Consider the following 26,736-nt stretch of genomic DNA (forward strand, 5'->3'; position numbering starts at 1 on the left):
TGTTGTGGACAGGAAGGGGTTAAGTTTTTTTTTCTAACTGCCAGATTCATATTCTGAGCTCCCAACTGCCACTGTTACTATGGCAACAGTGTCTCTGTCTTCCTGCGCAGTGATTGGCTCCTCCCACTAGTGACATCACAGCAGGCACATATAACCTTTAGCGGTTGCAGGCTGTCAGTGTCAGTTAGTGCTAGAGCTGGAAGTGTGAGGTTGTGTCTTTGTGACGCTCTCATAATTCTTTGGAATTCTCAAGTTTTTTTGGGAAATCTCAGCGGAAGTAACTGATATTTGTACCTGGTGATAACCAGTAGTACTTTGCTTTTTTTTTTGCGATCTTTAGTATTTTTATTGGTAATTTACCAAAGATACAAAAAAATGAGCGGCACCTATCAGAGCCCTCGTGAGTATGTGGGCGGGTGTTGTAGGACGTTCTGCTCCTACGTCAACCCGTGCATTGCGTTCCGGGCCTGCTGCGGCGCGTGTTCGCAATGTTGCCAGTGTTCCGAGATCTGTGACCGGGACTGCTGCCCTGATTGGTGCCCCAAGGCTGCCGATCTGAAGGACCCCACTCAGATCACAGCGCTTGACCATTTCGACGACGACGACAAAAGAGCCGGAGGGCTGAAGGAGAGAAGCCGGTGGGCCAAATTCCTATCCAGCTTCTTTGCGTTCCTGATGGGCTTGGTCATCACCAGCATCTACGGCTATCTGGTGATCTTCTACGACAGCTACAACATCTATTTCGGCATCTACTCCACCATCGCCATGGGCTTCTTCCTCTGCATCGGCATGGCCTTCTCCATCACCATCCGGGTCACCGTCTTCTTGATGATTCCCCATCTCTTTTCCGGTGAGTTTCTAGAAGTCTCCAATGGCAGTGGCATTTTTTTTCCTCTTTTTATTTTTTTGGGTTTTGAGACTTAAAAACACTTTATTTTCATTAAGACAATGTGCACTTTGGTGCATTTTCATGCGGTTTGAAGCATTCTGGTGCAGGTCGCACTTCTGTTAGAAGCACTGGTATGAACCAGGGTAGGGTTGCCACCTAGGGTTGCCACCTGACCGGTTTTGACCCGGACAGTCCGGGTTTGGACTCATGTGCCCGGTTTTCAAGCCACCTGAAACCCGGGCACATATAGCTGCAATTCAAACTTGAGCGGCGCATCCCGATTCCCGCACACGCGATCAGTTTTACACATTTATTACTGCCTGTGCGCTCTGCCAACGAGCCAAGCTCAGCGATGAACAGCAGGCGACATGCGTACCTATTCAGCCTGTGATTGGCTGACTAGGTCAGGTGCGGGCGGCGGACACGAGGATCTCCGATTAGCTCGGGGAACCTGCTCACACGTGGAGGCGGAGCTGGACTGTGGGTGATCGCAGCCGCCTGGAGTCCCGCCTCCTTGCCTGGCGTGTGCTCTGCCGTGTCTCATCAAGACCTCAGGTATCTTTCTCATGTGCCCTCTCACCCCCCTCTGTCAGCCACTCCCCCTCTTTAAAACACTCCACATCTGTCAGCTCCCCTCACAGTTACCCCCCCATATCGGTTACCCCCCCTCTGTCAGCTCCCCCCCTGTCAGTTACCCCCCCCTGTCAGCTACCCTCCCCTGTCAGCTCCACTCCCCTCTCAGTTACCCCCCCTATCAGTTACCCCCCCTCTGTCAGCTTCCCTGTCAGTTACCCCCCTCTGTCAGCTCCCCTCCCCTTTCAGTTACCCCCCTCTGTCACTTACCCCCCTATCGGTTACCCCCCTCTGTCAGCTCCCCTCCCCAGTCAGCTACTCCCCTGTCAGCTACCCCCCATCAGTTGCTCCCCTCCCCAGTCAGCTACCCCCCGTAAGCCACTCCCCCCTGTCAGCTCCCCTCCCCTGTCAGGTACTCCCCTCTATCAGCCCCCCTCTGTCAGTTACCCCCCTCTTTTAGCTACCCTCGCCAGTCAGCTACCCCCCCCCCTGTAAGCCACTCCCCCTCTGTCAGTTACCCCCCTCTGTCAGCTCCCCTCCCCTGTCAGCTACCCCCATCAGCTATTCCCCCCTCTGTCAGCTCCCCAACTCTGTCAGTTACCCCCCCCCCCATCAGCTCCCCTGTCAGCTCCCCTCCCCTGTCAGCTACTCTCCCCTCATTCAGCTATTCTCCCCCATTCAGCTACCCTCCCCTCTCTGTCAGCTACTCCTCACCTCTCTGTCAGTTACCTCCTTCTGTCAGCTACTCCTCCCCCCTCTCTGTCAGCTACTCCTCCCCCTCTCTGTCAGCTACTCCCCCTCCTGTCAGATACTCCCCCCCTCTGTCAGCTCCCCTCCCTAGTCAACAACCCCCCCCTCTGTCAGCTACCCCTCCTCATTCAGCTATTCTCTCCCCTCATTCAGCTATTCTCCCCCCTCTGTCAGCTCCCCTCCCCTGTCAGCTACTCCCCCCTCTTTCAGCTACCCCCTCTGTCAGTTACCACCCCTCTGTCAGCTCCCCTCCCCTGTCAGCTCCCCTCCCCTGTCAGCTACCCCCCTCTGTCAGCTACCCCCCTCTGTCAGCTACCCCCCTCTGTCAGTTACCCCCCCTGTCAGCTCCCCTCCCCTCTGTCAACTACTCCCCCCTCATTCAGCTATTCACACCTCTCTGTCAGCTACTCTGCCCCCTCTGTCAGCTACTCTGCCAGCTACTCTGCCTCCTCTGTCAGCTACTCTGCCAGCTACTCTGCCCCCTCTGTCAGCTACTCTGCCCCCTCTGTCAGCTACTCTGCCAGCTACTCTGCCCCCTCTGTCAGCTACTCTGCCAGCTACTCTGCCCCCTCTGTCAGCTACTCTGCCCCCTCTGTCAGCTACTCTGCCCCCTCTGTCAGCTACTCTGCCCCCTCTGTCAGCTACTCCTCCCCTCTCTGTCAGCTACTTCCTCACCCTGTCAGCTACCCCCTCCCCCTCCCCCTGTCAGCTACCCCCCTCTGTCAGCTACCCCTCCACAGTTAGCTACCCCCCCTCTGTCAGCTACTCCCCCCCTCTGTCAGCTACCCCCCCTCTGTCAGCTACCCCCCCTCTGTCAGCTACTCCCCCTGTCAGCTACCCCCCCCTGTCAGTTACCCCCCTCTGTCAGCTCCCCTCCCCAGTCAGCTACCCCCCTCTGTCAGCTATCCCCCTTCATTCAGCTATTCTCTCCCCTCATTCAGCTATTCTCCCCCCCCCCCGTCAGCTACTCTCCCCTGTCAGCTCCCCTCCCCTGTCAGCTACCCCCATCAGCTATTCTCCCCTCTGTCAGCTATTCCCCCCTCTGTCAGCTATTCCCCCTTCTGTCAGCTATTTCCCCTTCTGTCAGCTACTCACCCCATTCAGCTATTCTCACCCCTCTGTCAGATACTCCCCCCCCCCTCTGTCAGCTACCCTACCCTGTCAGCTCCCCTCCCCAGTCAACTACCCCCCCCCCTCATTCAGCTACTCTCCCCCCTCTGTCAGCTACTCTCCCCCCTCTGTCAGCTACTCTCCCCCCTCTGTCAGCTACTCTCCCCCCTCTGTCAGCTACTCTCCCCTGTCAGCTCCCCTCCCCTTTCAGCTAACCCCATCAGCTATTCCCCCTTCTGTCAGCTATTCCCCCTTCTGTCAGCTATTCCCCCTTCTGTCAGCTACCCCCCCTCTGTCAGCTACTCAGCCCATTCAGCTATTCTCACCCCTCTGTCAGCTACTCCCCCTCCTCTGTCAGCTACCCTACCCTGTCAGCTCCCCTCCCCAGTCAACTACCCCCCCTCATTCAGCTACTCTCCCCCCTCTGTCAGCTACTCTCCCCCCTCTGTCAGCTACTCTCCCCTCCCCTTTCAGCTAACCCCATCAGCTATTTCCCCCTCTGTCAGCTATTCCTCCTTCTGTCAGCTACCCCCCTCTGTCAGCTCCCCCCACCCCTCTGTCAGCTACTCCCCCCATTCAGCTATTCTCACCCCTCTGTCAGCTATTCTCACCCCTCTGTCAGCTATTCTCACCCCTCTGTCAGCTACTCACCCCCCCTCTGTCAGATACTCCCCCTCCCCAGTCAGCTCCCCTCCCCAGTCAGCTCCCCTCCCCAGTCAGCTACTCTCCCCAGTCAGCTACTCTCCCCCCTCTGTCAGCTACTCTCCCCCCATCAGCTATTCCCCCTCTGTCAGTTACCCTGCCCCTCTGTCAGCTACCCTCCCTAATGGGGGGGTCCTCTATGGGGGACCCCTACATTTTCGAGGGGGTAACACTGACCCGTATTTTATGAAGGGGGTGACAATGACCCCTGGTTTATAGGAGGTAACACTGTCCAATAAAGCGTGCCACATTATTGCTCTCCTTAGTGCACCCAAAGGTGTCCCAGGTCTTTACAATGCACATTTACAATGTATACTACAAAAAATTTGCCATGCACCGCTAAAGTGTTCGGGTTTGGCTTGATGAAAAGGTGGCAACCCTAAGCAATCATCCCTCCGAACACATATTAATTACATGGGTTCTGGGGCTGATTAAGGTGGTAATTAAACTCACTTGGTGCCAGGGGCAGACTGAAAACTCATGGGGCAATAGGAGATTATGGGGCCCCCGGGCAATAGGAGATTATGCCCCCCCCCCTGGGCAATAGGAGATTATGGGCCCCCCCTGGGCAATAGGAGATTATGGGCCCCCCCCGGGCAATAGGAGATTATGGGGCCCCCAGGCAATAGGAGATTATGGGGCCCCCGGGCAATAGGAGATTATGGGCCCCCCGGGCAATAGGAGATTATGGCCACACAGTATATATACACACACACACACAGCATAGCATACACACACTGAAAAGGTACTGAGAGGCGGGGCAGCTATAATCTTTGGATTTTTTTTAAAAAAATGCAGATTTTTACATACTGTCCCTGGTTTTATTGAGGCTGGCAACCCTAATGGGGCCCCTTGGTGGCATGGGACCCTCAGGCAGTGCCCAAGAGCCCGAATTGGGAGTCCGCCCCTGCTTGGTACCTTATCTGCATTAAATTAGCCTCGGAACCCGTGTAATTCATATGTGTTCGGGTTTAAAGGGATGAGGTGGCAACTCTAGTACAAAGGGCCATTGCAATACATGGTGACCACTGTCTGTTTTGGGCATCGTTATCCTTCAGGGCCATATGAATAGACAGCGAACACCGCACATGCGTTCCAGAAGCAGTTTCAGAAACGCACTGGAAAGCACTTGGTGTAGATGAACCCAAAGACAGTACGTTACCACACTCGGGGCTTTTTCACGCTGCAGTTTCTGCATTACCGACGCATTTTTTCCATGCACTTTCACACTCATTTTTATACGTTTTCAATGCATACTTGTGCGTTTCTTCCTCTTTTTTATTTTTTTATTTTGACACCTTAAAGTGGAGGGCCACCCAAAAAAAAAAATTAATTGATAAAATAATTAAAAAAGATAATAATAATAAAATAAAAAAGGAAAAAAAATTCACTTACCTGAAACGCTGTTGCTAAGCAGTCTTCCTAATCTGCCTCTTCCTATTCCGCGGAGGTTCCTCCTCTTCGTTGAGCGGCCCCGTTGCCTTTTGGGACATTTGTGTCCCAGAAGGCAATGGGGTCAATGTTAAGTTAATGACGCCACCAATGCAGGTCACATGCCCAGTCGCATGGTGCAGACCTTTCATGCAATTCAGTTCTTGTTCTAAAAAATGTCTTGTTGTATTAATTAAAAATTCTCTCTCTCTTAGGATACGCGAGGACCATCATCCTGCTCATCATCCTTTCCATGGCCATGAACGGACCGGCTGCCAACTTGTTGGAGAACGTTCAGCGGGTCACGAATTCCAGCGCCTGTGGTGTGCAAGTTGTCATGAATCAGACCATCGAGATCGTGGAGCGCGTCAAGGAACCGCTAAGGAGTAAGTAGAATTATTGTGGCCCTTAGGGCCCCTTCATGACGGCAGTGCTGGGACAAGGCCATTTGGTGCCCAGGGCGAAGATGACAATCTGCGCCCCCACCCCCCGTTTTTAAGAAAGAATCAATGTCTTTTCAAAACAAGAATATACTTAAAACACTACAAATTCAATTATCACCCTACACACAGTATTTCACCCTTTACATGACCCCCCCCACCCCCCACACACTATTGTTACTCTTATGCCTGCTAACAACCCACCCAGGGCTGTCTTTAATATTGTTTGGACCCTGGGCAAGCATTTTCCTGGGCTCCCTCCCATGCAATTTTGCTCTTCACCCCAACATCCCAAAAAAACGTACACACACTCTGTATAGCCCCCCTGTCCACGGACACCTCTGTACCCCCCGTCCACCTCTCTACCCCCCGACCACGTCTGTACCCCCCCATCCACAGCCACCTCTGTACCCCCCATCCACAGCCACCTCTGTACCCCCCCATCCACAGCCACCTCTGTACGCCACCATCCACAGCCACCTCTGTACTCCCCATCCACCTCTCTACCCCCCGCCTACGTCTGTATCCCTCCTGTCCACAGCCAATTCTGTACCCCCCCCCCCCCCCCTGTCCACAGCCTCCTCTGTATACCCCCCCTTCCATAGCCACCTCTGTACACCCCCCTTCCACATCCACCTCTGTATACACCCCCCCCCCATCCACAGCCACCTTTGTATACCCCCCTTCCACATCCACCTCTGTACACCCCCCTTCCATAGCCTCCTCTGTACACCCCCTTCCATAGACTTCTCTGTTCCCCCTTCCATAGCCTCCTCTCTATAACCCCCTTCCATAGCCTCCTCTGTACACCCCCTTCCATAGCCCCCTCTGTATACCCCCCCTTCCATAGCCTCTTCTCTATACCCCCCTTCCATAGCCTCCTCTGTATACCCCCCCTTTCATAGCCTCCTCTGTATACCCCCCCTTCCATAGCCTCCTCTGTATACCCCCCCTTCCATAGCTTCCTTTGTATACCCCCCTTCCATAGCCTCCTCTGTATAACCCCCTGTCCACAGCCACCTATGTATACCCCCCTTATATAGCCTCCTCTGTATACCCTCCTGTCCACAGCCACCTCTGTATACCCTCCTGTCCACAGCCACCTCTGTATACCCCCTCCATAGCCTCGTCTGTATACCTCCCCTTCCATAGCCTCCTCTGTATAACCCCCTGTCCACAGCCACCTCTGTACACCCCCCTTCCATAGTCACCTCTGTATACCCCCCTGTCTGTAGCCTCCTCTGTATACCACCCCCTTCCATAGCCTCCTCTGTATACCCTCGGACCACCGATCTGCCTCTCTCCCTGTCACAGGCCAGCTACTCTGATCCTGCAGCTCCTGACAGAGGGAGAAGCAAGATGAGTCAGCTCTTACACACACACAACCCACAGCTCTTCTCCTCCCGTCAGTGTGGCAGCTTGTGCTAACCCGGCCGGGAGAGCAAACGGGGAGGACGGAACAGCTGTGTTCGTGACCTCTACACCAGGAGAACTATTCTAAGGCAGCGCGGGCTTCAGGGGCAGCTGCTTTTGCCCTGCATTAAAGATGGCCCTGATATTGCCCCTCTCACACTTCGCCCAGGGCACCAGCCCACCCCTTGTACCGGCTCTGCCGCCCAGGGCACCAGTCCCTCCCGCCCACCCCTTGTACCAGCTCTGCCGCCCAGGGCACCCGCCCCTCCCTCCCGCCCACCCCTTGTACCGGCTCTGCCGCCCAGGGCACCCGTCTCTCCCGCCCATCTCTTGTACCGGCTCTGCATAGCAGATCCCTGATTGATGAATTGCATTGGTGCAATCAGTGCATCGCAACAACAAATCTGCACTGCAATGCACCACCCTCCTCCATGCACCTCAATTGCAGCGCACTGAGCTGCAACAAACACCAGCCTACATATTTTTTGGGTGTCGAGTTGCATTGCAGCCGTTTCTTTCAGCCCCCGGAAGGTTTACCTCCCTTCAATGACCAGGCCATTTTTTTTTTTTTTTGATACAGCACTGCGTTACTTTAACTGGCAATTGCGAGTTCGTGAAATGTTGCACCCAAATAAAATTGATCTCCTTTTTCTTTTTTCCTACGAGCTTTCTTGGTATTTGATCACCTGCGTTTTTTTTTTTGCACTATAAACAAAAAAATAGCGACGATTTTGAAAAAAAAAAAACCACAATATTTTGTACTTTTTTGTACAATATTTTGTACAAACGATATTTTTATGGCTGTTTTTTTTTTTTTTTTTACTAGTAATGGCAGCAATCAGTGTTTTTTTTAGCGTGACTGCGACATTGCAGCGGACAAATTGGACACCTAACTGACACTTCTGGCACTTTTTTGGGGAACCAGTCACATTATTACATCAATCAGTGCTTAAAAAAATGCACTGTTACTGTACTAATGACACTGGTAGGGAAGGGGTTAACATCAGGGGCGATCATTGGCTGATAGCTGATCACATGGTAAAGGGCCAGGACCAGTGATCACAGAGCAGGGCACGCGGGCAGCAGGTCTATGGACGCCCTCCCGGCAAATTAACCTCTTCCCAACCAGCCGCCGCAGTTACACTGTGGCAGGTTGGCTCCCCTGCGTGAACCGTCGCAGATATATGTCGGTACGCAGGGGCAGGATAGCAGGCGCGTGCTCGCCCGCTGCACAGCTGGGGGTGCCGATGCTCGTGGCACGACGGTCGAGGTGACCGCCAGCCACGAGCGATTGTGAGCAGGAGACGCAGATCAGGGACAAGTGTGCGTAAACACACAAATCTCTGTTCTGACAGGAGTGACAGATCGTGTGTTCCTATGAGCTAGGAACCACGATCCGTCACTTCCTCTAGTCAGTCCCCTCCCCCCTTCAGTTAGAATCACCTCCCAGGGAACACAGTTAACCCCTTGATCGCCCCCTAGTGGTTAACCCCTTCACTGCCAATGACATTTATACAGAAGTCGGTGCATTTTTTTACAACTGATCGCTGTATCAATGCCAGTGGTCCCAAAAACATGTCAAAATTGTCCAATGCGTCCACCATAATGTCGCAGTCAAGGATCGCAGATCGCCCCCATTACTAGTAAAAAAATAAATAAATAAATAAATATGCTATAAATCTATCCCCTATTTTGTAGACGCTATAACTTTTGCGCAAACCAATCAATATACGCTTATGGCGATTTTTTTTTTTTTTTTTTCTTTTACCAAAAATATGTAAAAAAATACATATCGGCTTAAACTGAGAAAAATTTAGCTTTTTTTTTAAAAAAAAGGGGATATTTATTATAGCAAAAAGTACAAAATATTGTGTTTTTTTTTTTTTTTTTTCAAAATTGTTGCTCTTTTTTTATTTATATCGCAAAAAATAAAAAACGCAGGGGTGATCAAATACCACCAAAAGAAAGCTGTTTTTTGTGGGGAAAAAAAGGACGTCAATTTTGTTTGGGTGCAACGCCGCACGACCGCGCAATTGTCAGTTAAAGCGACGCAGTGCCGAATCACAAAAATAATGCTCTGGTCAGGGGCTGAAGCGGTTAAGCCTGCGCTGTAGCTGTCTTTCGGCTATATGGTGGGCTTCAAGTGGTTCATAACAAAGCAATTCTGTATATGAATAGATAGATATGTGAGGGATAGATAAATAGATAGATAGAGGGATTGATGGATAGATAGAGGGACCGATAGAAGGATCGATTGATAGAGAGATAGATAGATAGAGGGACCGATAGAAGGATCGATTGATAGAGAGATAGATAGATATAGGGATCGATAGATAGATAGAGGGATCGATGGATAGATAGAGGGATCGATAGAAGGATCGATTGATAGAGAGATAGATAGATAGAGGGATCGATAGATAGATAGAGGGATCGATAGATAGATAGAGGGATCGATAGATAGATAGAGGGATCGATAGATAGTTAGATAGAGGGATCGATAGATAGATAGAGGGATCGATAGATAGATAAAGGGATAGATAGATAGAAGGATCAATAGATAGATAGAGGGATAGATAGATAGAGGGATTGATAGATAGATAGAGGGATTGATAGATAGATAGAGGGATTGATAGATAGATAGAGGGATCGATAGATAGATAGAGGGATCGATAGATAGATAAAGGGATAGATAGATAGAAGGATCAATAGATAGATAGAGGGATAGATAGATAGAGGGATTGATAGATAGATAGAGGGATCGATAGAGGGATCGATGGATAGATAGAGGGATCGATAGATAGAGATAGATAGATAGAGGGATTGATAGATAGAGGGATTGATAGATAGAGGGATCGATAGATAGATAGATAGAGGGATCGATGGATAGAGGGATCGATAGATAGATAGATAGATAGAGGGATTGATGGATAGATAGAGGGATCGATAGATAGATAGAGGGATCAATGGATAGATAGAGGGATCGATAGAAGGATCGATTGATAGAGGGATCGATTGATAGAGGGATCGATTGATAGAGGGATCGATAGAGGGATCGATAGATAGATAGACAGAGGGATCGATGGATAGAGGGATCGATAGATAGATAGATAGAAGGATCGATGGATAGAGGGATCGATAGATAGATAGAGGGATCGATGGATAGATAGAGGGATCGATAGATAGATAGATAGAGGGAACGATAGAAGGATCGCTTGATAGAGAGATAGATAGATAGATAGAGGGATCGATAGATAGATAGATAGAGGGATCAATGGATAGATAGAGGGATCGATAGATAGATAGATAGAGGGATCGATAGATAGATAGAGGGATCAATGGATAGATAGAGGGATTGATAGAAGAATCGATTGATAGAGAGATAGATAGATAGATAGATAGATAGAGGGATTAATGGATAGATAGAGGGATCGATTGATAGAGCTAGATAGATAGATAGAGGGATCAATGGATAGATAGATAGATAGATAGATAGAGGGATCGATAGATAGATAGATAGATAGATAGAGGGATCAATAGATAGAGGGATAGATAGATAGAGGGATAGATAGATAGAGGGATCGATAGATAGAGGGATCGATAGATAGAGGGATCGATAGATAGAGGGATCAATGGATAGATAGAGGGATCGATAGAAGGATCGATTGATAGAGAGATAGATAGATAGATAGAGGGATCGATAGAGAGATAGATAGAGGGATCAATGGATAGATAGAGGGATCGATTGATAGAGAGATAGATAGATAGATAGAGGGATCGATAGATAGAGGGATCGATAGATAGAGGGATCGATAGATAGAGGGATCAATGGATAGATAGAGGGATCGATAGAAGGATCGATTGATAGAGAGATAGATAGATAGATAGATAGATAGAGGGATCGATAGATAGATAGAGAGATAGATAGAGAGATAGATAGATAGATAGAGGGATCGAATGATAGAGAGATAGATAGATAGAGGGATCAATAGAACAATCGATTGATAGAGAGATAGATAGATAGATAGATAGAGGGATCGATTGATAGAAAGAGTGATAGATAAATAGATAGATAGAGGGATCGATAGATAGATAGAGGGATCGATAGATAGATAAAGGGATAGATAGATAGAAGGATCAATAGATAGATAGAGGGATAGATAGATAGAGGGATTGATAGATAGATAGAGGGATCGATAGAGGGATCGATGGATAGATAGAGGGATCGATAGATAGAGATAGATAGATAGAGGGATTGATAGATAGAGGGATTGATAGATAGAGGGATCGATAGATAGATAGATAGAGGGATCGATGGATAGAGGGATCGATAGATAGATAGATAGATAGAGGGATTGATGGATAGATAGAGGGATCGATAGATAGATAGAGGGATCAATGGATAGATAGAGGGATCGATAGAAGGATCGATTGATAGAGAGATAGATAGATAGAGGGATCGATAGATAGAGGGATCGATAGATAGATAGACAGAGGGATCGATGGATAGAGGGATCGATAGATAGATAGATAGAAGGATCGATGGATAGAGGGATCGATAGATAGATAGATAGAAGGATCGATGGATAGAGGGATCGATAGATAGATAGAGGGATCGATGGATAGATAGAGGGATCGATTGATAGAGAGATAGATAGATAGATAGATAGAGGGATCGATAGATAGATAGATAGAGGGATCAATGGATAGATAGAGGGATCGATAGATAGATAGATAGATAGAGGGATCGATAGATAGATAGAGGGATCAATGGATAGATAGAGGGATTGATAGAAGAATCGATTGATAGAGAGATAGATAGATAGATAGATAGAGGGATTAATGGATAGATAGAGGGATCGATTGATAGAGCTAGATAGATAGATAGAGGGATCAATGGATACATAGAGGGATCAATGGATAGATAGATAGATAGATAGATAGAGGGATCGATAGATAGATAGATAGATAGAGGGATCAATAGATAGATAGATAGATAGAGGGATAGATAGATAGAGGGATCGATAGATAGAGGGATCGATAGATAGAGGGATCGATAGATAGATAGAGGGATCAATGGATAGATAGAGGGATCGATAGAAGGATCGATTGATAGAGAGATAGATAGATAGATAGAGGGATCGATAGAGAGATAGATAGAGGGATCAATGGATAGATAGAGGGATCGATTGATAGAGAGATAGATAGATAGATAGAGGGATCGATAGATAGAGGGATCGATAGATAGAGGGATCAATGGATAGATAGAGGGATCGATAGAAGGATCGATTGATAGAGAGATAGATAGATAGATAGATAGATAGATAGATAGAGGGATCGAATGATAGAGAGATAGATAGATAGAGGGATCAATAGAACAATCGATTGATAGAGAGATAGATAGATAGATAGAGGGATCGATTGATAGAAAGAGTGATAGATAAATAGATAGATAGAGGGATCGATAGATAGATAGAGGGATCGATAGATAGATAGAGGGATTGATAGAAGAATCGATTGATAGATAGAGGGATTGATAGATAGAGGGATCGATAGAAGGATCGATTGATAGAGAGATAGATAGATAGAGATAGATAGATAGATAGAGGGATCGATGGATAGATAGAGGGATTGATAGAAGAATCGATTGATAGAGAGATAGATAGAGGGATGGATAGAGGGAGAGATAGATAGATAGATGGAAGGATAGATAGAGGGAGAGATAGATAGATATGAGATAGGTAGATAGATAGAAAATTGATAGATATTTATTATTATTATTAAAATGAAAGGTACACAAAGGCCAATATAAAGATCTTATTTCGGCGTTGAAGCTTTGGGAATTGGACAATGGAGCATTTTAAACTTATGATGTATTTTTCTTCTCTCCTGCAGATGTTTTGAGCTACTTGAAGAATATTGCGGGAAAAGTAAAAACTGTCGCTGGAAAAGCTAAGAATTTCTTCCAAAAAGTCAGAGAACGGATGAAAGTGATTGGTAAGTAACATTTTCAGCTTCGGGGTTTGGTGGGTAGATGGGGGGCTCCTCAAGTGAAGGAAAATAAAAAGCAGACAGACGTCTATCTATAGATTTGTCTATTATCTGTAAAGATGACACCTGGGGGGGGGGGCATATTTATAAAGCATTCAATGTTACATTCACATATTCGCTGTCATTAAAAATACATGCAGTGAATGTTTGGTGAATGTCACATTCAATGCTTTATCAATATAGCACCACAAATGATAGTTTTTACCCTTTCCTTGAAGGGTTAGTTCACCTCAATTACTAGACCAGAAGAGGTGGACGAGGATAGGAGGGGGGCTTTTTTTTTTTTAAATTTTTTTATTTTACTTCTGCTGTCCATTCCTGTAGATGACATGACTGATTTTATTTTTTCTTGTAGGTAAGACACTCGGTCACATATGGGCCTTCATTCATAGCATCGGGGACATCTGCAATGAAGAGCTTTTGAATCCACATAAGAAGTGCACCAGGGCCTTCGCGGATGCCAAGAATAATTGCTTGGACATTGGAGCCGGCGTTCTTTGTAACATCGTAGACGGCTTCACATGGCTATGCGAAGTGGCTAAAGGTATGTTTGCTTTTTTTTTTTTGTTTTTGTTTTTTATTGTCAAAAAAATTAGGACTCGGCTGTCAGTGTGGTCAAGTTCATTTTCATGACCACCATTTTGCTTGTGATCGAAAATCGAATGTAGCAATGGATGAAAGGGGATATGTAATCCTTCATGAACTGGCACATTTCACGACTCATAAGGTCTTTTAAGAAATTCCACTTGAAACTTGTCTCCAGGAGAAAGAAGGCTAATTCATCCGACTCAGCAAACTTTCCTTGGTTGGTTGGTTGGTTGGTTGGTTGGTTGGTATGGGGAAAACACACCATATTCCCTGATAACCAAATTCTTAGGTGTTCATGAAGAGTTACATTGACCCCTGAACTGAAGTCTTGGAGAAACAAGGCTAATTTATCTGACCCATCAATCTTGCCTTCATTGGTTGGTTGGTTGCCTGGTATGGGGAAAACATACCAAAATACTCTGATAACTGAACTCTTGGAGAAACAAGGCTAATTTTTTTGACGCATCAAACATCCCTTGGTTGGTTGGTTGGTATTTGGAAAACACACCATATCCCCTGATAACCAAGTTCTTAGGTGTTCATGAAGAGTTACATTGACCTTATTACGACTTGACTCTAATCTTTATGCTTTCTGTTTTTCTTTTGCAGTTGCCACCGTCATCTGTATCATACCATCCTACGTAGGAGAATATATACAGAAGAACATTAAAGCTCGTAAGTATAACAACATTTCTCAAAATTAAAGGCTAACTCCAACTTTTGGACCATGTTACCCCCATATTTAGGAGGTAACATACTACAAATGGACCCCTCCACATCCAAACCATCCACCCCGTAAAGGAGTGTGGTGGTTCTTCTCCCTGGTTTGTAAAAGGTGGACTTAGCCTTCAAAATTTTTGTAAACCCGTAAAAAGAATCAGCAATAAATCTCTAACCTTGTTTCTCTTCTTGCAGCTGTCATGGTTGTTTTGCATGATCTGAAGAATAAATTTGACTACAATATGACCATCAACTACGATCTTGGCGGAATAGTCAACTCTAGCAAGAGTGTATTCACCATTGCTAGAGACATCATGGAGGAAGTGAAACAGGATCTCGATCCTTACCGGGAGATCTCGCATATATTCTCCTACTCTGTCTTCCTTATCTTCATCATCACCTACTATTGGTAAGTACCATTTATTTTCCTTTCTTTTTTTTTTTTTAAAGTAATGGGCTATCTTTTTTCTACCACTTTATCTACAGGGCCTACAAGCTACCAGCTTGGACTTTTAGCTCCTCAACAGCTTTAGGCCCCATGTACACCTCAGCCAGGGGCGGCTGGTGCTCAAAATTTGGTTTGGGAGAAAACTAACAAAAAAATTCTGGGGAAAACAATTGCAGCCTCACTGTGCCCATCAAATGCAGCCTCACTATGCCCCATTACATGCAGCCACTGTGCCCCATCACATGCAGCCTGTGTGCCCATCATATGCAGCATGTGTGCCTATCATATTCATGCCTCTGTGTTCCCTCGCCGTCTGACCGGCGTTCAGAGCTAGAGATAGACCATGTCCTGTGTATACCATTTGTAACCCCCTTGGAGCTAGAGATAGACCATGTCCTTTGTATACCATTTGTAACCCCCTTGGAGCTAGAGATAGACCATGTCCTGTGTATACCATTTGTAACTCGCCTTGGAGCTAGAGATAGACCATGTCCTGTGTATACCATTTGTAACTCGCCTTGGAGCTAGAGATAGACCATGTCCTGTGTATACCATTTGTAACTCGCCTTGGAGCTAGAGATAGACCATGTCCTGTGTATACCATTTGTAACTCGCCTTGGAGCTAGAGATAGACCATGTCCTGTGTATACCATTTGTAACTCGCCTTGGAGCTAGAGATAGGCCATGTCCTGTGTATACCATTTGTAACTCGCCTTGGAGCTAGAGATAGGCCATGTCCTGTGTATACCATTTGTAACTCGCCTTGGAGCTAGAGATAGGCCATGTTCTGTGTATACCATTTGTAACTCGACTTGGAGCTAGAGATAGGCCATGTCCTGTGTATACCATTTGTAACTCGCCTTGGAGCTAGAGATAGGCCATGTCCTGTGTATACCATTTGTAACTCGCCTTGGAGCTAGAGATAGACCATGTCCTGTGTATACCATTTGTAACTCGCCTTGGAGCTAGAGATAGACCATGTCCTGTGTATACCATTTGTAACTCGCCTTGGAGCTAGAGATAGACCATGTCCTGTGTATACCATTTGTAACTCGCCTTGGAGCTAGAGATAGACCATGTCCTGTGTATACCATTTGTAACTCGCCTTGGAGCTAGAGATAGACCATGTCCTGTGTATACCATTTGTAACTCGCCTTGGAGCTAGAGATAGACCATGTCCTGTGTATACCATTTGTAACCCACCTTGGAGCTAGAGATAGATCATGTCCCGTGTATACCATTTGTAACCCTTGCCTTCTTTCTTTCTTTTTTTTTCCAGGGCTTTCAGTTATCTTAGAAATTATACCAACGATGACAACTTTGACAACGTTTACATCACACGGAAATTCGTTGGTATAGATGCAAGGAGGCTCAAGCAAGGCTTGACAACCCTACTGCCTCTCTCCACAAAGGAATCTTACCACCTGATCCGACCAAGTAAGCATGAGTGGTCTTAACTTTTTTTTACCCATCTTTAAATGAAGTCAGGGCTTCAGATTCAAGGTTGGATCCCCTGCCATGTTATTTTTGCTTTCGGTTTCCCTTCTATGGAGTTTTACACTCTCTACCTGTCCTACTGACCATTGTCACCTGGACTGAAAGTGAGAGAAGATCTAAAACTCTAAAAGTCAGTGATGGCAAACCTTGGCACCCCAGATGTTTTGGAACTACATTTCCCATGATGCTCATGCGCTCTGCAGTGTAATTGAGCATCGTGGGAAATGTAGTTCCAAAACATCTGGGGTACCAAGGTTCACCATCGCTACTCTAATGCCTCGTACACACGATCGGACTTTCTGGCGGACAATCCGACAGACTTTGCAGCTGAGGTCCTCCGGACTTTCAGATGAATGGACTTGGCCACAAACGATCATGCCAAAAGTCTGACGGATTCGAACGTGATGACGTAGAATAAGGAAGTTCATAGCCAGTAGCCAATAGCTGGTCTAGCGTCGGTTTTAGTCCATCGGACTAGCACACAGACAAAAGGATTGTCCGCTAAAAGCTGAGTCCGGCCGAAAAGTTGAAGCCAGTCTTATTTCTAGGTCCGCCGGACTTTTGGGAAGAAAAGTCCGCTGGAGTCCACACACGATCGAATTGTCCGATGGACTCTGGTCCGCCGGAAAGTCCGATTGTGTGTACATGGCTTAAAGGGATTGTAAAGTGATTTTTATTTATTTTTTAAAATAACAAACATGTTATACTTACCTCCACTGTGCAGCTCGTTTTGCACATAGTGGCCCCGAACCTGCTCTTCTGGGGTCCCTCGGCGGCTGTCTCGGCTTCCTCCCGCAAGTGCTTCTCACATTCATGCAAGCTCCCTCCCATGGTGAGAAGCATCTTTGGGCACGCTCCCATGATACAGCCGGCGGCTATAGCCGCTCGCTGTATTACACGGCCCGGCGCTCCGCATCAGTGGATGTGATTGACAGCAGCGCGAGCCAATGGCTGCGCTGCATTCCATCCATCCACTCTAGCCAATCAGCGGCCAGGCTGAACGGTGGAAAGGACGACGGGGATGAGCGCGGGATTTTCGAGGGATGAGGTAAGTAAAACGGGGGGGGGGGGGGGGGGCACAGACACTGTCAGATGTTTTTTCACCTTAATGCATAGAATGCATTAAGGTGAAAAAACATTTACAACCCCTTTAAGTTGTCTTGAGAACAGCAACAGGAGGGGAAATCCACTAATGGGGGCACTCAGGTAACACCATGGCAATGTGCCACTTTGGAGACATTTCCTCTCACTTCCTGTCACGTCTAGAAAACAGGAAGTGAAGAAAAACCCTCTCAAACAGGACAAAGATGGCAAAAATAATCTGACAGAGAATAAAACCCTTTCCCTACTTAATTTGAAATGGAAAAAAAATAATTAGATGTCGATATAAGATGATCATGATGTAACGTCACTCATCATTTTTATTTTTCTGTTCCACTTTACAGTGGCCTGGACATTGACCAGAAAGGAGAAAAAGGGATATTCGTTTGAGATCATGAATATAGTCCGGACCCTGCTGATCGTCTCTTTTATTATCGCTGCCGCCTATGGTGTGTACTGGGCCATAGCAGCGATTTCTTCTGTCCTGAATGGAGACATTGTTGTGAAAGGTAAGTATCCCCAACATATCCTGAGGCTGAACACATAATAATAATAATAATAATAATAATAGTATAAATGCTGATATGACAATAATGACCTCTAATTCTTCTTTCTTCGCCAGCACCGTATTTTATGAAAGTCAACATTACAGGAAGCGGATTTATCAATGACATCCTTGCCCAGCTGGCAGACGCGCTGGATGACATCGGGCAAAAAGACTACACCGTGATCTCCAAGCAATGCATCCCTGTACCTTCGGAGCCAAATTACTTTGGATATATCATAATTGGTAAGTTACTGTTTTCCGACAAGCTCCTAGAGAATTTTATTTCTGGAGGAGATACCTTTAACCACTTGCCGACCGCCTAACGCCGATGTACGTCGGCAGAATGGCACGGGCAGGCATAAGCACGTACATGTACGTGATTTGCCTCCCGCGGGTCGGGGGCCCGATCGGGCCCCCGCCCGGTGCCTGCGGCGGTCGGTTTTCGTTCGGGAGCGATCCCGGACGAGGGGACGGCCATTCATTCATGGCCACCCCCTCGCGATCGCTCCCGACGAATAGAAATCCCCGGTGACATCACTTCCTCTCCTGTAATGTAAACACAGGAGAGGAAGTGATGTATTCTCTCCTCCGTGTCGGTATTTTTCGTTCCGACACGGAGGAGAGCGGATCAGTGAGTTGCACCAACACATCCCACACACAGTAGAACATGCCAGGCACACTCACACCCCCCCTTTACCCCCCGATCACCCCCCCAATTACCCCTGCCCCCCAGTCACAGTGACACCAATGTCATTTTTTTTTTTTTTTTTTTTTTTTTTGCATTGGTGTCATTTGTGACTGTAATAACTGTTAGGGCAGTTAGAGTTAGCCCCCTTTAGTTCTAATGTACCCCCCTAACCCCCCCAATAAAGGTTTAACCCCGTGATCACCCCCCGTCGCCAGTGTCACTAAGGCTGGGTTCACATTGCAGCGGTTTATGAGAACGAATGTGATTCGCACCGCACTGCAGTGCAAATCACATCCGATCTCTGTGCGATTCGAGTTCAGCCATTCGCCGCACCCGCCGCACCCGCCACACCCGCCGCACCCGCCGCAAATTCGCACGGGACCCTTTTTTTGGCCCGCAGCAGAATCGGATCGCATGGGTGTTCACACCATGCGATCCGAGTTTGCAGATCGCACTGCGATATGCGAACTGATCTGGGGGTGTCAGTAACATTTCACTGACACTCCCAGCAGTTCGCATAGGGCAGTGTGAACTGCCGCCGGGAGGCATGCGATGCGGGAACCCGCCGCGGATTCGCGGCGTTTCCGCATCGCTCCAGTGTGAACCCAGCCTAATAAGCGATCATTTTTCTGATCGCCGTATTAGTGTCCCAGGTGACGCTAGTTAGGCAGGTAGGTATTTAGGTTCGCCGCAGCTTTTTATAGCGCCAGGGACCCCCATATACTACCGCATAAAGCCCCCTGATTGCCCCCTAGTTAACCCTTTCACCAGTGATCACCATATAACTGTTACAGGTGACGCTGGTTGGTTAGTTATTTTTTTATAGTTTCAGGGCACCCGCCATTTATTACCTAATAAAGGTTTAACCCCCTGATCACCCGGCGGGTGTCATTTGTGACTAATAACTGTTAGGGCAGTTAGGGTTAGCCCCCTTTAGTTCTAAGGTACCCCCCTAACCCCCCCAATAAAGGTTTAACCCCGTGATCACCCCCCGTCGCCAGTGTCACTAAGGCTGGGTTCAGATTGCAGCGGTTTGAGAACGGATGTGATTCGCACTGCAGTGCAAATCACATCCGATCTCTGTGCGATTCGAGTTCAGCCATTCGCCGCACCCGCCACACCCGCCGCACCCGCCGCAAATTCGCACGGGACCCTTTTTTTGGCCCGCAGCAGAATCGGATCGCATGGGTGTTCACACCATGCGATCCGAGTTTGCAGATCGCACTGCGATATGCGAACTGATCTGGGGGTGTCAGTAACATTTCACTGACACTCCCAGCAGTTCGCATAGGGCAGTGTGAACTGCCGCCGGGAGGCATGCGATGCGGGAACCCGCCGCGCATTCGTGGCGTTCCCGCATCGCTCCAGTGTGAACCCAGCCTAATAAGCGATCGTTTTTCTGATCGCTGTATTAGTGTCACAGGTGACGCTAGTTAGGCAAGTAGGTATTTAGGTTCGCCGCAGCTTTTTATAGCGCCAGGGACCCCCATATACTACCGCATAAAGCCCCCTGATTGCCCCCTAGTTAACCCTTTCACCAGTGATCACCATATAACTGTTACAGGTGACGCTGGTTGGTTAGTTATTTTTTTATAGTTTCAGGGCACCCGCCATTTATTACCTAGTCTCACTAGTGTACCCCTAAATTTAGGGGTGTCTACTTTCCAAAATGGGGTCATTTGGGGGGGGTTTGTGCCATCTTGGCATTTTATGGCCTTCAAAACTGTAACGCCCTTAGAAAGCCTGAAGGCGGTGCTTGGTTTTCGGGGCCCCGTACGCGGCTAGGCTCCCAAAAAGTCCCACATATGTGGTATCCCCGTACTCAGGAGAAGCAGCAGAATTTATTTTGGGGTGTCATTTCACATATGCCCATGGCATGCGTGAGCAATATATCATTTAGTGACAACTTTGTGAAAAAAAAAAAAAAAAAAAAAAAAGTTTGTAATTTTCCCGCAACTTGTGGCAAAATATAAAATATTCCATGGACTCAACATGCCTCTCAGCAAATAGCTTGGGGTGTCTACTTTCTAAAATGGGGTCATTTGTGGGGGTTTTGTGCCATCTTGGCATTTTATGGCCTTCAAAACTGTAATAGGTAGTGAGGAGTGAAGTCAAATATTTACGCCCTTAGAAAGCCTGAAGGCGGTGCTTGGTTTTCGGGGCCCCGTACGCGGCTAGGCTCCCAAAAAGTCCCACATATGTGGTATCCCCGTACTCAGGAGAAGCAGCAGAATTTATTTTGGGGTGTCATTTCACATATGCCCATGGCATGTGTGAGCAATATATCATTTAGTGACAACTTTGTGAAAAAAAAAAAAAAAAAAAAAAAGTTTGTAATTTTCCCGCAACTTGTGGCAAAATATAAAATATTCCATGAACTCAACATGCCTCTCAGCAAATAGCTTGGGGTGTCTACTTTCTAAAATGGGGTCATTTGTGGGGGTTTTGTGCCATCTTGGCATTTTATGGCCTTCAAAACTGTAATAGGTAGTGAGAAGTGAACTCAAAAATTTACGCCCTTAGAAAGCCTGAAGGCGGTGCTTGGTTTTCGGGGCCCCGTACGCGGCTAGGCTCCCAAAAAGTCCCACATATGTGGTATCCCCGTACTCAGGAGAAGCAGCAGAATTTATTTTGGGGTGTCATTTCACATACGCCCATAGCATGTGTGAGCAATATATCATTTAGTGACAACTTTGTGTAAAAAAAAAAAAAAAATTTTTTTTTTGTCATTATTCAATCGCTTGAGGCAAAAAAATAAAATATTCAATGGGCTCAACATGCCTCTTATCAATTTCCTTAGGGGGTCTACTTTCCAAAATGGGGTCATTTGGGGGGGTTTTGTACTGCCCTGCCATTTTAGCACCTCAAGAAATGAGATAGGCAGTCGTAAACTAAAAGCTGCGTAAATTCCAGAAAACGTACCTTAGTTTGTAGATGTGACAACTTTTGCGCAAACCAATAAATATACAATTATTGACTTTTTTTTTACCAAAGACATGTGGCTGAATACATTTTGGCCTAAATGTATGACTAAAATTGAGTTTATTGGATTTTTCTAATAACAAAAAGTAGAAAATATCATTTTTTTTCAAAATTTGCGGTCTTTTTACGTTTATATCGCAAAAAATAAAAATCGCAGAGGCAATCAAATACCATCAAAAGAAAGCTCTATTTGTGGGAAGAAAAGGACGCAAATTTTGTTTGGGTACAACATTGCATGACCGCGCAATTACCAGTTAAAGCAGCGCAGTGCCAAAGTGTAAAAAGACCTCTGGTCATTTACCAGCAAAATGGTCCGGTCTGAAAGTGGTTAATTGCTACACTGGAGTTGTATAATCCAGAGCAGCTTTTCTATCCCTGAGGAACCCTTGAAATAGTTTATTAGGTCTTAGGGGGAAACCCCTACTAAAACCAATTTACTGCGAGTCAATGGGAAAAATGCCCTTTACAGCAATGGCCAGTTGGAAGAATACCTTTACAGTAGTGGTCTAAATGCCCCCTAACTAAAAAAAAGCACTAGTGTCTTGATTGTGCCATGTGATGTTGGCCCTGAACTATGCAGTAACCATGAAAAATCGTGAGGGGGGGGGTCTATTAGCCACAGATCAAGTAATCCCAAGCAATCACTGGAGGAACCCTGGTTGAGAATTACTGGTCCTGGGGGGATAAGTTGTTCTTCCTCTACTATAAACCAATCACCAGAGTTTTCCTCAGAAAACATAAGTATGACTAACCCTCTTCTTTTCTCTGTTCACAGGTGGTTCGTTTATATTCGTCTTCTTCGGGTCGTTCTTTGGAGTCTACATCCACAGGCTGAAACGGAACATTTGCGCGAGTTACTATCCAGAAAGGGAGCAGGTAAGTTGACCACGTTCTGTCTATGACTTCAGCAGGCAGAAGACTAAAAAGCAGTTCCGCTATTTATTTATTTTTTTCTAATGTGAACCTTTTGCAAAGTTTCCTACCTGGAGATCCTGCCAGCAACAACGCTTTCAGCTGCAAGCTGCCTATCAATTAGCGGCAGCGTTGTTGGCCTGCCGTGCAAGCTCTTCCAGTTAGCCCTTGTACGCGCAGCCGGACATTCCGACAACAAAATCCATCAGATTTTGTCTATGGATTTTGTCCGAAACTGGTGTTGCATACACACAGTCGGACAAAGTTGTCGGAAAATCCGATCGTAGGTAACGTGGTGACGTTATTTCATTACGACGGGACTACGTTCAGGCTAGTAGCCAATAGCTTTGGTCTAGGAATTTGATCTGAGCATGCGTGGCACTTTGTCCGATCGGAATTCTCTACACACAATCGGACAAAGTCCGATCGGATCATGTTGTCGGAAAGTTTTATAGCCCAGCTCTAAAACTTTGTCTGTCGGATATTCCGATGGAAACAGTCCGATGGAGCCCACACATGGTCGGATTATCCGACAACACAGTCCGATCGGACATTTTCCGTCGGAATGTCCGACCGTGTGTACAAGGGCTTAGGCTGTTGGGCTTCCTATCTGATAGGACCCATATGCAGCCAAGTGGCCCATTTGGCAGGCTGACAACACTTCTGCTAATTGCAGGGGGGTGGGGAAGGGCAGCAGCTTTGCGTTGTCATCCTGCTTCAGGAGGTGACGTTACCTGTAAGGTCTCCAAGTGAGAAACTTTGCAACAGCTTCAGTCTTTATATTTAGTCTTGTCTAGAGTTCACTTTTATTAACTAAGATTTGTATTCTTTTAGGAACGGATATGCTTTCTCTTCAACAACCTGCTGACGAAAAGGATGAATATGGAAAGATCTTTGCAGAAGAACGTACGGTTGAACACAGAAAACGTGGGCCGCTCAAACGCCCTGATGACCATTGCAGCAGAGTAAGTCTAATTTTTTTTTTGGTTCCGCTATGGAACTTTACTATATTGCCGTGCCAGTTAGTGAATGCGACTAACATGTTCTTCTGTCTATAGGATTCCTGGATTTGGCTTCCTGACGAAGCTTTTCGGATCGACGGAACGGTACTGCTTGGCGTGCGCCAAAAAGACCACGCCGGCCACCATTAAGGACTTTGTGGAATGCACAACCAACAGTTGCATAGGTCTGTACTGCAAGGACTGCTTTGAAATCCTACACAACATCTGCGTCATCTGTATGGGTCCATTAGCCTACAAAGTGGACCTCGACGAGGAACTGTAAGTTTTGTCATTCTATTTCTTCACACATCTAACATTCTTAAAACATGAATGGAAGTCTTTTTTTTTTTTTTGGTTTTTAGTTTTTTTTTAATACTTACATTTTCTCTCTATTTTTTTTGCTCCTCAGACGTGATGAGAGGCTTGAACTTTGGATCGAGGCGATGAAGAGCTTGAAGGGAAAGAGGACAGAGAAGAGGAAGATGAAGGAAGCCCTGAAGAAGCGACTGAAGTACATCGTTAGAAGCCGGGGAAAGGAGACAGACGTTGTCCAGAAATACATTGGGGCCAGGCAGCAGGACAGCGATGGGGAAAGCTCCGGCTTCAGTGAACACGGATCGGATAGCTCGGAGTCTGAGTATGTATATCTTATAGAGCGACCTTGGAAAAAAAATTATCAACATATAGTATATAGTAGCCTTTCTCAATCTTTTAAGCCCAAGGGAATCCTTTAAATAATTTATTTGGGTGGGGGGTGGAGATCAATGTGCCACTGCTCATTGCTTATGGGGATCTTCTAATAACCTCTGGAGGAACCCTGGTTGAGAAATATCTTGTAGAGCAGCTTTGGAAAAAAAAATTAAGTCACATCATATATGTTTGAGTGTAGAGAACACTTTGTGAGCAGCTTTCTAGAATTTTTATTTAGTCTTTCTGGCTAGGTTGTGCTCAACAGTATTAATTTATTTTACATCATATATGGTACCCATTTTCAACGTTTTACCCCAGAGGGACCCTTGAAATCATTTCGATGAGCGGGTGAAAGTTTAATTTGCCAATGCTCACTGCCCAGGGGTCTTCTGACAACCTCTTGAGGAACCCTGGTTGACAAAGCTTGGCACATAATATGTATATCTAATAGAGCAGTTTTTAACTATTAAAAATTTGTCCTATAGTCCTTAGAAGAATTTCTCAATCTTTTTACCCCAGAGGAACCCTTGAAATAATTTTGATGGGCGGGTGAAAGATCAATCTGCCATTGCTCACTGCGCGGGGGTCTTCCATCTGAAGGAACCCCTGGTTGAGAAAGCCTGCTAAGAATTATTTGGGGGGCCATTACTAATATCACATTTCACTTTTCTTACTACAGACTCACAGACTATGACTATGATTACCAGTACAGATCAGACACCAGCGATTCAGAGGCGGAAAGCTGGCCAGCTCTTGAAGAATACAGAGAGCCTCCAGATCTCATTCCCCGAAGCAGCTTATTCCCTGGCAACAGGGGTAAGATTGGAGACCCGGGTGACGGGACATGGGCCAGCATCTGAAGAAAATCCAGATCTCCGTCCACGGCACATCTTTTTCCCTGGCTACAGAAGCAGGATTTGAGACTCGGAGATTGGATATGGGCCAGCGTGATGAAGAAGGCCATGGGAGGAGGCACCGTGAAGGCTAAGTTCACCTTTTAGAACAGTAGGGTGTTTAGATTTGTGCATTTGCATCTTTAGTAGAGTGTTTAATAGGGAGGGATGCGTTAGGGGAGGGGGGTAGAGGGTAGAAGGGAGGGGTAGAGGGAAGGAGAGGTTAGAAGAAGGGGGCTAGAGGGAAAGAGAGGGTAGAGGGGGGGTAGAGGGAAATAGGGGGTAGAAGAAGGGGGTAGAAGAGGGGGGAGTAGAGGGAAATAGAGGGTAGAGGGGGTAGAGAGAAATAGGGGATAGGGGGAAGGAGAGGGTGGGGGGGGGGGTAGAGGGAAGGAGAGGGTGGGGGGGGGGGGTAGAGGGAAGGAGAGGGTAGAGGGAAATAGGGGGTAGCGGGAAATAGGGGGTAGAAGAGGAGGTAAGAGAGATAGGGGGGAGAGTGAGGTAGATGGAGGAGTTCTGTGTACAGTGCTCACTCACTGGTCTCCGGAGGCTCAGGCAGCACCATGTTGCAGCCAAGATGCAGTGCTCCTAGCCAGTGGGGCATGTCAGTAAATTTTCCATGTTTTGTGTAGAAGAATCGCAGGGGGTTGCCAACCCTGTGCTGCACACAGTGCTCTTCTATGGGTGCTCCAACAGATAGTTCCATTTCTCATACAGTAAAAGATCCCTGTGGTTCACCAGCCATATCCTCTCCCCTCGTCCTTCACAAAACAAAATAAAGTCTTGCATTCTTTTTCGCAGAATGCAAGGTGTGAAAGGAAAAGGGGAGAGGATGGGAAAGGGGCGGGCAAATAACAGGATCTCCCCTTATCCATTCACAGAACGCAGTGCATCCTTTGAAAAGGATACACAACTTTTTTGTGAATGGACACGGGGAGGGAAGGGGTTGTTGAACTACTACATCCTTTATTGTATAAGAACCAGTAACAACCTGTGTACATAATATAACTGGGTACTAAAATTTATAGGTAAAGTTGATCCAGGGTAAATCCGATTGCCTCTCGGGGGATCAGGAAGGAATTTTTCCCCCTGCTTTAGCAAATTGGATCATGCTCTGCTGGGGTTTTTTGCCTTCCTCTGGATCAACTGTGGGTATAGAATTGGGTATATGGGCTGGTATGATATTTATTCTATATATTTTTTTTTGGTTGAACTGGATGGACTTGTGTCTTTTTTCAACCTGACTGACTATGTAACTATGTAACCTGTAGAGAGCAGAAGCACCCTAATAGATAGCTCTGACTATGGAGAAG

General features: G+C 46.7%; 2 protein-coding genes across 2 annotated transcripts; both read left to right on the forward strand.

Annotated features, from left to right (window-relative positions):
* The first annotated feature begins 358 nt into the window (after positions 1 to 358).
* LOC143942210 (DC-STAMP domain-containing protein 2-like) lies at positions 359 to 14,092 on the forward strand. Its single transcript, XM_077463462.1, has 5 exons — positions 359 to 850; positions 5,671 to 5,841; positions 13,201 to 13,302; positions 13,712 to 13,900; positions 13,953 to 14,092. Exons 1-5 carry the CDS (start codon positions 376 to 378, stop codon positions 14,090 to 14,092), a joined length of 1,077 nt encoding a protein of 358 aa, XP_077319588.1. The 5' UTR covers positions 359 to 375.
* A 2,305-nt stretch (positions 14,093 to 16,397) lies between these two features.
* On the forward strand, positions 16,398 to 25,540 carry LOC143942211 (DC-STAMP domain-containing protein 2-like). The gene is made up of 8 exons (XM_077463463.1): positions 16,398 to 16,549; positions 18,055 to 18,219; positions 18,333 to 18,500; positions 22,703 to 22,803; positions 23,674 to 23,804; positions 23,898 to 24,119; positions 24,250 to 24,477; positions 25,210 to 25,540. Coding segments are annotated over exons 1-8 (1,197 nt in total). The 5' UTR covers positions 16,398 to 16,548; the 3' UTR covers positions 25,391 to 25,540.
* The last annotated feature ends 1,196 nt before the right edge of the window (positions 25,541 to 26,736 follow it).

The sequence above is a fragment of the Lithobates pipiens genome, unplaced genomic scaffold (assembly GCF_037356315.1).
Source record: "Lithobates pipiens isolate NorthernLeopardFrog02 unplaced genomic scaffold, aLitPip1_a1.2 Scaffold_30, whole genome shotgun sequence".
Taxonomy (NCBI): Eukaryota; Metazoa; Chordata; class Amphibia; order Anura; family Ranidae; genus Lithobates; species Lithobates pipiens.

What these genes read in the sequence shown, in the direction of transcription:
- LOC143942210 (XM_077463462.1), top strand. Translation starts at nt 376, where the DNA reads ATGAGCGGCACCTATCAGAGCCCTCGTGAGTATGTGGGCGGGTGTTGT. An exon ending in AGAACGGATGAAAGTGATTG is followed by an intron (nt 13,303 to 13,711) that starts GTAAGTAACATT and finishes TTTTTCTTGTAG; the next exon opens with GTAAGACACTCGGTCACATA. An exon ending in GCTATGCGAAGTGGCTAAAG is followed by an intron (nt 13,901 to 13,952) that starts GTATGTTTGCTT and finishes CAAAAAAATTAG; the next exon opens with GACTCGGCTGTCAGTGTGGT.
- LOC143942211 (XM_077463463.1), top strand. An exon ending in TGGAGACATTGTTGTGAAAG is followed by an intron (nt 18,220 to 18,332) that starts GTAAGTATCCCC and finishes TTTCTTCGCCAG; the next exon opens with CACCGTATTTTATGAAAGTC. An exon ending in ACTATCCAGAAAGGGAGCAG is followed by an intron (nt 22,804 to 23,673) that starts GTAAGTTGACCA and finishes GTATTCTTTTAG; the next exon opens with GAACGGATATGCTTTCTCTT.